The sequence below is a fragment of the Triplophysa rosa genome, linkage group LG9 (assembly GCF_024868665.1).
Source record: "Triplophysa rosa linkage group LG9, Trosa_1v2, whole genome shotgun sequence".
Classification (NCBI taxonomy): Eukaryota; Metazoa; Chordata; class Actinopteri; order Cypriniformes; family Nemacheilidae; genus Triplophysa; species Triplophysa rosa.
This window is the reverse complement of record NC_079898.1, coordinates 17,725,782-17,738,014: the sequence shown is the minus strand read 5'-3', so window position 1 is coordinate 17,738,014 and position 12,233 is coordinate 17,725,782. Positions and strand designations below refer to the sequence as shown.

Below are 12,233 nucleotides of genomic sequence, written 5' to 3'. Positions count from 1 at the left end.
TGTCATCTAAAACCGGGTTCTTCTATCAGCTCACACACACGACCAAGCCGCTCACATTTGGCTTGTAATGGGCTCCTGGATATCTACCTCTGCGAATCGCCCACCTTTATCAGAAGCAGTCGTTTAAAAAGATGCGACTAAAAGAATCAAAAGTACAAATTATCTCAGAAGAGGACGCAAACCATCTGTGTTTGCATTGCAGAGAGAAATGTGAGCTGATTTTTATCTGTGGATTTTGATTGTTTGCAGTTATAATGAGAAGTACAGGGTCAACGAAAGAGTCCGATTCCTGATAAACATTTTAAAGCAGCAGCGCAAATAATTTATGTATCAGTGACCTCAAACGCTGACATATTTCTCTACACAATGTTCTTTTCCATAACAGTCTGTGAATGAAGGGAAAGGTTGTTGGTATGAAATCACTCATTAAAGATCAGACAAGAAAGCTTTGCTCATTGCCACAATGTTTTGAACTAACATGGCACGTAATGAAAGAGAAACAACTCTTTCAGCAGAAGAAGAGAAATAGTTATGGCAGAGGACATTGTCTTGAGGTTTTTTCATCATGACAGTGGTTCCCGAAGCCTGACCTTATTTTATTAGTTTTAAAAGATGACCACAGAGCAAGGAAATGCTTGTTAGGTCTTTTATGGTCTGTGGTCTCAAGCTGTCTTTGATCAGTACCGTGACTTCTCTTCAATCTATCACTCAAACAAACTAGTAGGTGTTTGTAAAATGAACTTTAATAAATAAACAAACCAAAATGATTTAATCATACCTTAACTGTAATCATACCTTAACATTTTTTTACAGTTTTTCTACGTATAATGTCAATAAACTTTAATTACAGTAAAAAAAACATAAAATTACAAAAAGACCGCAAATTTACAAGAAAAATGGGAAACGTAATTTTACTAAGAAAAAAACTGTTATTTTACGGTTTATTTCTGGCACCCCAGCTGTCGGAAAATTTCTTTTTTTACTGGATTTTTTGTTACAGTTTATTTCTGAAAATACAGTCAAAAAACGTAAAATTGCAGAAAAAGACTGCAAATTTACAATAAAAATGGGGAAAACATGTAGATTTAGAGGAAAAACTGTTATTTTATGGTTTATTTCTTGCGCCCCAGCTGCAAGAAAAGTTCCCTAAATAAACGAAAATACACTATTACATTTCCTTTATTAAATAAAAAATAAACCAAAATAGTACAAATACAGTACATTTTACCAAATCGTACTTTTAAAGTGAAACAGTACGTCTAGAATATCAGAAATACACTTAAATATATCAAATGCACACCCATGTACTTTCTAAATGTTCACGGCAGTTTGAGGACAGTATGTTGGGTGGAAACTGGGTATTAGTGTGGTGTGACCATTAGGAACCGAGTGACAGGGCCGGGCACCCCTGTCCGCCATTAACTACGGATTAGTGCTGGACCTCACACCCTTTGATGAACGGATTCTTCGCATCCGCTCTACAGAAAATCTGCAGGCAGTCATGCTTTCACGCACACACTTTTCCTTCAAACCTACTGTATTGGACATAGGAACAGGGTGTTTGTCACATTCATTTGTTCATGAAACCGTGGAACAGAAGCGCGTTTTCTTAGCAAGATGTGACCGTAATGGTGTCCCAAGAGTTTCAGTGTCAAACTTAACTTTTAAAACGTAAGATAATTATAACTTTAATGGTCTTGTTGACAGCATTGGGAAAAAAACTCATTCTTTCCCTGAGATGACTTGTATGTTTCAAAGCTGCTTTATTTTGTAGTGCACACTGCCCTCTACAGTTAGAGAGTATGAACAACATGGACATCAGGACACCAGGCATTACACCACAATGTGGACTTGTAAGGCCATGTTGGCAGTATGCTAAAAACCCCAAGAAATCCAGTTTAGTTTTGTGGTTCTTAGTCCATGTCTGTTACCTTAAATACTATATTTATGCATAATTAACTTTCAGCTCATGCACACGTTTACCGTATATATTCCCTCGTGCGGAATGGAAATTTGATTTCAACTTTGCAGGGCTCAGAGGGACTGTTTATTTAAAATTGGTTATTATTAGTATAAACAGACAAGTCTCTCCCTCCCTCTCTCAAGCCACATTTCCCCCTCCCTTTTCCAACACTGAACCCAGACACTAAAGATAAACATCTGCAGAACGACCCAAGTCTGCATGACTGAGAAACAATTCGAAAATAGGCTCTCTGGGATTTTCTTTCGTAAACGGACATTAAACCTCATTTTTGTCGTTTTTTTGTGCATTCTCCGACACATTCATTGTAAAGCCATCAATGAAGCACTTAGAGAATCTAGTGGGATAATCCCTCATACGATATGTCAGATTCTGGAAGACCAACAGGCTTTTGAGTCATGAACAGGCAGGCCTGTGTGCTGCGCGGACTAGAAGTTTTGCAGAGATGTATGAAAGGCCTGTTTAACGGCACTCAGAGCTCTAGTGTGGGCACAGGGACTCTTGGAAGGTGTGGCACATCCTGTGGGTATGGTACACATGCACATACACAACGAGCCTAGTTTCCTGTTGCCCTGTCTGCACAACGTTCCCTTATGAAGGCATAGTAGACTTAATGCTGGAAAGAATCATTTAAAAGAAAACATACTTAAATAAGAAAATATCTCTGGTTGAGTTTGCAGGACTGTGTATCTTTTATAGTGTACATGTACATGTTACATATCCATATGATACTATCGCAGTTGCATAGTGCCACCTCAGTACTTTTTTGTAGGTTGAGAAGGGGCACCTTGTCGTTTGGCCTCGGTGTGAACCAGCAGCAAAATCTTACGGGTAAATATTCTACTTTGTGTTGAATTTACATGTCATACTCAGGAACCCACCTACGTTGCACAAAATGTTGTGCAGGTTCTATAATCTGAATCGGCTTTCACGACAGACCACAGAAGATACAGCACATACAGCGAAGCAGAGCGGGAGCGTCAGTCTTTTGCCAACACAAAATTCTGTATCTCCCTGTGGATTAATTTAATCAGAGATTCTGATTTCAAGAAGCATGGTGTGTATTATCATAAACCCATATTTTGTGACACACTGTGTGTAATACTAGTGTGTAGACAGACATTCTGTTCTCTCTCTCTTTGTTTAACAGATGCTAGATATCTGAATGCACATTTGTCTTATACTGGCATGGAGCAGTGAATGCAATAGCGGGTCTTAAATTATTTATTGTTGCAAACACAGAGCAGCGGTACTAAATGGGAACATATTTTAGGGAGCCTTCTGGTGGAATGAGATAAATTCATGTTTTGCTGGGGTTCGTTTTTGACAAACTATTTCTGTAAATAACTATGAACTTGTATATGGGGTGAAGAAAAAAAGAAACGCCAGTTCATGTGACAACCCTTGGAAACGGCCTTCGTGTTGTTTTTTTCCATTACCACCCTCTCTACACTAAAAAAAGCAAGTGACGAGACATTACAGAATTAAAACACTAACGTTATTGTTATCAAATGAGTCTATGAGGAGGTGTTTCATTCATTATAATAGGAGCCTTCTAGTTTTGTCACTCGCTGTGTAACTCATAAAGGTGCTACTGTGTCACTTTTCATAAGGTCACCGAGTTCTCAAGACAGACATCTGAGCTTTACCATTTAGTAGGTCTCCATGGTCAGGAAATTGTTTGTGGGTGATGTTATCATTTAGTTCTGTAGTTTTTAAAAATGAAACGTTAGATAAGATTGTGAAGTAATGTGTGTAGAGAAAACATTACTGTTTCAAAGCTCTTACATTACATACTATCTTTGAATGCATGTTTCCTAAAATAACAGTTCACAAGTGGTCAGTCTAAAAATAAAGTTTACTGTATCTGATTTTTGGAAGAGAATGTAGCTTTTGGCCATTCAAATTATTTAAAGGAAATGCCATTGAACTACTTGCAAGAATGCAATTGTAATTGTAATGCTATGAAAACTGTAAAGGGGGTGAATTGTCAAAGTAACAGTTCACCCAGAAATAAATATTCTGTCTTCATTTACTCACCTTCAAGTTGTTCTACAACTGTATTCATTTCTTTGTTCTGATGAACACAGAGAATGATATTCAGAAGAATGCTTATAACCAAACATTTTTTGGCCACCATTGACTACCATAGTTAGGAAAAATTGCTTTGTAAATTTCTTTGTTCTGTTGAACACAAAATATATTTTGAAGAATTCAGGAAAGCAAACAGTTCTGGGGCACTTTTGACTACCATTGTCATTTTTCTTACTATGGTAGTAAGTGGTGGCCAAGAACTGTTTGGTTACAAGTATTCTTCCAAATATCCTTCTCTGTGTTCATCAGAACAAAGAAATTTATACAGATTTGGAACACGCCGAGGGTGAGTAAATGAGGCTAAAATGTTTATTTTTGGGTGCACTGTCCCTTTAATTCACCCCATACTTTTGCATTAAACGCAATACTTGTTTTCTATTTTTACACCTTTTCAGATATTCTATTCCTATTTCTGAAGTTATTAAAAAGATGTTAAGTAAACATTCAAGTGAAATTTAAAACATATAAAGACATTGCATGGACAAAAAGTCTATTTGTGAATAATGGCAACATTGTATTCAGTCATCACAGCTGCTTGCCAAAAGCTGACTGCATTTTCACCAACTGCAAGTTATTTCTCAGTTAATATCTTGTCTTTTAAATTAAACTGAACTAATTTTATATCATTTTTGCTTTAATTTCAACAAAGCAATTAAAAAAAAAACACTGATCACAACTCTAGCAGCATCCACACATAAATAACATTTATTTCTTTAGATAACATTATCCGTTCATGTTTAGAGAAAAGGAAATGCTGTTCAGACACATACACACAAGATTCAATCCAGGCGATTGCTATTTTCTATTCCCTAAACTTAACCTTGACACAAACACAAAACATAATTAGTCTTTTTTTAAATAGGTAGAATGACGTCAGTTTTTTGTGTATGTTTTTCATCTTTGTAAAGACATGTTCAAACAATTGGTCCTCACAACCTACACTCATACACGTACAGCCACTAAACTCAGACCACTTACTTTCTCATCACATGAGTATCGAGGATTTTTGCCCTAACGTTACAGCAAAGGTTTTATCAGATGAAGACATCTTAAACCAATCATTTTTTAAGGTTAAAGGCTCTTGCATTCAGTTAAACCAAGTGACAGATGTCACAAGCAGATCAGTATAACCAACATCCCAGTGTAGATACAGAAAACCTGGTCACATTTCACTCTAGACATAAACATGAAAAAGCGTTAAAAATGTTTTTATGAAAAAGTAAATTCCTTCTCTTCAAGCAAACTAAAAGTTTTGTTTACCAATGTCTGTTCATTTTCTACAAACCTATAGCCAAAAAGTTTCATGGTCGGTCCACAAACTTCTTGTACGACTTGGGCCAGTTTGAAAGGGATACGCAGGCGCCATTTCTCCACCTGTTCGGAAGAGTTTTTTTGGGTGGAATAAACGCCGCTGGCCTCCGCCGACGTGTGCGTATTCTTAAGGATCCAGTCCCTTGCTTGTGTTGTAAATGGAATCCCTGTGAAATTGTACATTTCCACTGCTTTCTGCATGGGGTACCTGGCGATGTCCTCGTAACGCACTAACATGTAACGGTTCTTTAACCATTCAGGCTGACTCAAGCCCAGCTCGGCAGACATGCGGATGTTGTTACAGTTTCCCTCCAGTCGTTTCACCTCCTCGTCCTCAACAGGTACTTCTCCATTCACAGCCCAACTTTTCCAGTTCTGGTACTTATTGGCAAAAGCCACCATCCTTGATGCCAGGATGGCCCGAGGGTCCCTTACCAGCTGTATGAGTCTGACATCCAGTTGCGGGTCCTCTACTAGAGAACGAAGAGTGTCTAGTTGTTGGACCCTAACGGTTTTGATAACCCTGTGTTTTTTTCCCTGGCAGGCCTCAGACGCCAAGGTCAGATTAAGCGGCCCGCACCGTCTCGTCTTGCAATGGTACCTCTCAAAAACGTGTTTTACCACTGGGGTGCAGACCCCTTCCTCACACAGGGCCACGCTGGACTCCCTGCGGAACAGGGCATGGGTGACGTGGTCCCGGGGAGGGGGGCTGATGAAACTCTCCAAAAGAGAGAAGTCGCACAAGAAGAGATGTTTCAGGACATCCCTGTACACCCACACAGATGTGCTGGTGTTTGTGCCGCCTGTGCCCAACGATAGCATCCTCTCCACATGCCAAAGCGGCTCAAAGAGGTAAAACATATTGGCGCCCTGTTGGTTGAATAACTCGCCCACAAAGGAGGATCCCGTGCGAGTTGTAGCCATCAACAGGATGTGCTTTTTGCCTTTCTGGCTGGCCCTTAAAATCTGAGTGCCATTCTCGGTATAAATCTCATCTGGATAGGAGCTGTTGTCATCCATAAGCACAAAAGAACTTGAGACCGGCGTCTCAGGCGTCTGCATTGTTCTGTGAAGTGTGAGCTTATCTGAAACCCTAAAATATTGAGAGTAAATAAAATTACAACTTTGTAAAGTTTAAATTAATTTATTCTTTTCTAAAACTTCTCACCTTGAAATAATGTTGTTTTCCTTTTCGATGACGACAAGCGCCACAATGGAGATAATGATAATTGCATACTTGTTCCTCATTCTCAAATTCAATTCTGGTTAGAAAGTGCCTCCACAGACTGCTTATTAGTCACCGCTGTCAGTGGTTTTGGTCTCATCTCATGTCAGAACCTGCACTAACAATTCATCTGAAATAAAATCAGAAGCAACGCCACAGTTTAGGACAACCGTATTAGTCACACAGACATAAAACAAGCACACCAGCCTACGTATTTATTCAGACCGGTGACAGATTTAAACCTTTTGGCACAGGGGAATATAAGCAGACACAGACAATCTCAGCTTTGTTCCCCAACAAGCAACATGCACTGTCATCACCTGTCCAGTAATTCCTCTAATTTGGAATGATGAGAGATGATGAGTAGCACAATGTCTCTCTTTGGTCTGTGCGCTTTTTCGTACTTGGGTCACGATGAATCATTTTCACATCAAAACGTGATCTATGTGCTTCAGAGCACAACCTTAGAGAGCAAAGAGGAAACTAAAAATCATACAGTAACTTCATGACGCTGCCCCTAGGCAACCTACTGCAAAAAGGATATAACACGTCTTATTGCAGAGACACTGAAATTCTTTTTTTAAATCTGGGAAGCCAGTTTCTGTGTGGATTTTGTGTTGTTGTGCAATGAAGCTATTCGTTTTCTGAGAAATATTTAATTGTAAATAATGTGGTTTCTGCTCTGTATTTGTTTAGCTGTTATTACTTGCATTTATAGCTGTTTTCATTCATTCGTCTTCTTGGTAGAACAGCACACAGTAGCTGGCAAAACATATAACGAGTAGGTGGCAAAGAACTGTTTGGTTTCAAGCATTCATCCAAATATATTCATTTGTGTTCATCAGAACAAAGAAATGTATACGAGTTTGGAAGGTGAATGATGACAAAATTAGCATTTTTGGGTGAACTTTCCCTTTAACTGAAACAGTTCAAGATTCTTTCACATCGTTTTACTTCCACAAGACATTTGCTCACTGCAGCGGTCTGTTGTGGGGGTAGTTTTGGTCATAAACTGTTAAAATTGACACTTTACTAAGGTGATACATTTCCAGGGTTTAGTTTCTTTATTCAAGTTGTTACTACACTAGTAGTTAAAACTTTGACTACTCTACACAGGTTATACGGGTTTAGAAACAAGTTTTAACAAAACGTTTTAATATATGTAAAACACCTTTTAGGCTTTTATGATGAACACATTTTCTACACTTCCTCTAAATGTTGTGGAACGGTTGTTATAATGATATACCTTTTGAAAAGCTCTGTTGTACTAGCACTATTTAAAAAAATCCCAAGTATGGATATTGTTTTTTATCGCACCAAAGGCAAAATGAGGTAAAATTCTCTCTCTCTCTCCCTGTCAAACACACTCAAAATAGATTGGGCTGTTGCAATAAACCAGTGGCTTTAGGGCATGTTTGACCCCATATAACCCCACAGAATGGCTTTATATGCATTAGCCACCATAACCAGATTCGACTGTTGTTTACCCGCAGTAATGCATTGTTAACTCAACAGCAAGACAAACACCAGTTGATAGGGCTTAATCTGGACCATACCATGAATACATCTGTGATGTCAGATTTTCGACTGTAACACTCTTCCAAACCCTACACAAATCACACAGTGCAGTATTGTCGTCATAAAATAAGATGCGTATCGTGCTACGTGCAACTGTCATAGGTAAATGCCACGCAATTTGTCTGCACAAAAAGTAGCATTTAGGATGTGACACAATTTTCATGCCGTCAACGAATGATAGTGTGCAGTCCAAGTAAATATAAACCAATTATGTAGGCTTATTATGCCATAGCCGTCAAACTGTCAGGCACGGCGGTTGAGCCGAGATCTTTACATATTCAAAACCCACTGGAGCATTTGACAAATCTGATGATCTGCTCAGGCAGAAAGGGACATCGCTCTGTTCATCATTCTTATACAAATTACATTAATGGCTTCTCTTACAGCCGTATAGATGTGTTAAACGTGTACTGGAAATTTTGGTTTTGAAGGATGCTTGCATGAACCTTTTTCATTTGTTATTATCTACAAAATGACTGCGCTTTGATGCCGACATTCATTTATATTTCCAAGAAACGGACGGTACACTACACATCAAAGGCTTGTTAAAATAATAGTGTATCTGATGTATTCCGACCGGTCTATAACATGTGGTCAGTCATTTTAAACTTTTGGAAAATCACTGTTACACTGATATAATCTAGTGCCGGTGTCTGTCAGGAAACATGACACAGAAAGTGAGTTAGCAAGCGGGTATCAGAGAGGTGTGCGCAGTCTAGGGCTAGGGAGCATGTTTCATCCTTGTGTTTTTGTCTTGTTTCATTACTGAGCGCTTTGCGGTTCAGCAGTGCGTGATGGCGCCTTCTGGGAGATAGGCAGTGTTTAGCTGGAGTTCTTCTGTGAGATAAATCCACTATCACCAGAGACAGCCTCACATGTGCTGCCTGGGCCCACAAGTTGCAGCTGCGGCGGTGGTGGAGGAGGGGAACATTGGTGTATTTGTCATGGAAAATCTTAAGTAGACATGGCACCAAATGCTGCTTTCTCTGTCACAGACGCACATACAAAGTAAGGCTACAGTATTGCTTTCACTAGCTGTTCTGTTGATGAGCTAATAAGGGCGAACTTACAGAAATGTTGCTTGCTGATTTATCTATGCATACCTGAGAAAATATGAACAGTGGCTTTCATAGAAATTAATTAAATAAATAAAAATATAATACTGTATACAATTGTAAAAAATAAACACTTTCTTTTAAGTAATGAGATTTAGGTCTAGATTTGAAATGAAACACTTTTGGTGCTCATTTGCAAAATAAAGGGTTGATGCCCCAAATGCTTTTGTTGTGGCAATATTAGAGTTTAATAGTAAGAAACGCAGAAGACACGAGAGGACCAAATCAATGTAGCCTATGTGTCACACTGACCTTGGCTAAACGTGTCTCCGGCGGCAGTTCCGGAGCATCCCGAATGATCGCGTCTGGTCACCGGTACACATTGTTCCGTAGCGTACGTAAAGTCTCCAAACTACTGCAGTGAGTTAAGTCAGTATAAAAGCTTTAACTCAAAGTTAATGTTTGACTTTTACAGACTTAGATAAGAGGATTCCCCTGAGAATCTTTTAATCCACGAACAAAAGGAGTTTGATGGTTTAAAGTTGAGTTTAACGCTCCAACTTTGACATTTTTGCATGTACTCTCTTCGCGTGAAATGTCCTGAAGTCATTTCCAGACTCGAACAATATTAATGACTTACAGACGTATCTCCATTTGCGTTTTTCTTTGCGACGTGCTGAAAACGTTCGGCACTGCTCAAGTTTGGGCTATCCTTGGATACAGGGTCACGTGGTAAAAAAGAGAACCCCCTAATGTGAGGGTCTTCACAAGGGCTTTTCTGTTTAGGAGGGCTCGGGACACTCCTACGTGGATTTCTCCACCCCCTGTCTGAGTCACGTATGTGTTCTTGTGCTCAAAATAAGCGCCAATGTTTAGTTTGCGGGGAAAGATTGTACACTCAATGAGCGACTGAACTAAACAATTTAGATCTCAAACGTCAAGCTTACAGAAAATTAACCTAGTAACCTTACGACCATTTCTAGTGAAACTGCTATACGGAAATATATCATCCCACCATAAACATTCTTGTACTATAATAAAACCACTGGTAATTTCCACAAGAGAGTGGACCCCTACTTGCCATAATGAACGAGGCTAATGACCACATTCAATCACACATGATGATAGATGTTTTTCCTGTTATGACCTGTAAGTGGCAGCAGTGTTCACAAGAAATGTAGAAATCAAATAAGTTAAGCGCTAGAACATTATAAGAGACCAATGTTAAAATCGAGAGGCTATAGCAACTAACAACGCTTTTTAACGGTTTGTGACATTTATGAGAAATAATCATTGTTTCGTAAATAATCGCTGTAGTTATTTATATGGTAGCCTACCGTTGAATGGTTAAAGATTTATGTTATGCCATTGGTGAGACCGGGGATGAATGTCACAAGATTTAATAACTTTATTGGTCCGTATACCATATGCGAGGAGTAAACTAATTCTGATGCAAGAAAATAACTTTTTATGACAGTTCCTGTCATGTTAGTGTTTTTGCTGTGAGGTAAACTATATCCTGGCTATTCTGGGCAACAGTGACACAAACAACATAAGTGTTACAAAGCTTTTTTTTTAAATCCAGAAAGCAGTCATTTGCATTCTATATTTTTTACTGCTCACTTTCTGTGTGTATTTATTATGGTGTTTTTAGTGCAATTAACATTGATGTTTTTTCTTTGCTAAAATACGCTTACAGGTCTCCAAGCCGTGTTGCGAGAAAGAGCTTCAGGACGTTTGGCAGTAATATATTCTTGCCACTTGGAGGCAGTGATGCACAGTGTTACTGACGACAATTTGTAACACTACAGTGGACATAAAACATTGACATTTTTAGGGCTTTTGTAGTGATTTTTTTTGTATTGAGCCAGCACAGTGCAGTTATATTTAGTCTTCCAGTAGATTGAATCAAATAGAAACTTTCTTATTAATGGAAATTATACATGATGATGAGTGTTCCTTTTAAAATGAATTCATTAGGCAAATGTTTTTTTATCTAAAGCGAATTTAAAGTTACAATCTTAATATGGTTATTGAATCAGTGCTGCTAAATGGAGTGTTATGAAACACTATAAAATGCATGACTCTCCTGGTGTAGTCAAGACTTTGTATCTCAATATAATTGTGTATATGATTTAACTGAGATGTACAGTCTACACTACAGTGTTTATACAATCTATAGCAAGTTTGTGGGGGAAAAAAGGGGGGCTCTTCACGTGAGAAAATGTTTTGGAAATAGGAGAAACGTGACAAAATGATTGGATTGGAGGACCATGTAAAAGCCTCCACCCTTAGCCAAAATATGCCTGTATATTATATTTTTAAATCAGGTGAAGTTTGTGAGAAGATTAAAAGATCCAAATTTGTAGTTGATCCAGACTTAAACTGGGTTTTGAGTTTTTTATTCATCCAATCCAAAAATTATTTGTAATCCAAGAAGTAACATTCACATATGTACAGGGATTAAATACATGGTAAACACATTGAAACTGGGATTTCAATTAAATAATTAGAGGGATTATGTTTCTAGTATAATTGCTTTACTAATAAACACAATATTCTTTCATTCATCTTCAACCTTGTTATAGAGCATCTGTGTTGCACATGAGATCTGAAATGTAATAGTAATTTGCTTGGTTCAAAATGTCAGTGGTTGAACTTTCCCAGGATGAGTTTTCATCAGGAACATTTCCTTTTCTTTTCCCTTTTTTATACGTGCATGTCCTATTTTAAACCATGGTAGGATAAACACAATAAAAGGGCTATCTAAGGCCTTTTATAGTCACGTCACAGATTTAAGCAGATGATAATATTTCACTTAAATGGCAAATCTGTTCTATTCTGTTATGTAATCCATGACTGACGTGCATGGTCACAATATATGAAAAATGTACAATCTTAATCTTCTGATGAACTGTAGGTCAAACCTGCTTTTCCATTCTTCCACTATACCAAACACAAATGCAAAGTGTTTGAAGTGATTTATATG

At 38.2% G+C, this 12,233-nt stretch overlaps 2 protein-coding genes across 2 annotated transcripts in view; one reads left to right on the top strand and one right to left on the bottom strand.

The window, feature by feature from the left end:
- Positions 1-12,233, top strand: part of cdhr1a (cadherin-related family member 1a) — a 99,255-nt gene that overhangs the window by 74,940 nt on the left and 12,082 nt on the right. The gene's annotated exons all lie outside the window — the stretch shown is intronic.
- chst3a (carbohydrate (chondroitin 6) sulfotransferase 3a) lies at positions 4,783-11,732 on the bottom strand. Its single transcript, XM_057342851.1, has 3 exons — positions 9,557-11,732; positions 6,555-6,741; positions 4,783-6,479 (listed from the first exon to the last, which is right to left on the bottom strand). Exons 2-3 carry the CDS (start codon positions 6,632-6,634, stop codon positions 5,285-5,287), a joined length of 1,275 nt encoding a protein of 424 aa, XP_057198834.1. The 5' UTR covers positions 6,635-6,741; positions 9,557-11,732; the 3' UTR covers positions 4,783-5,284.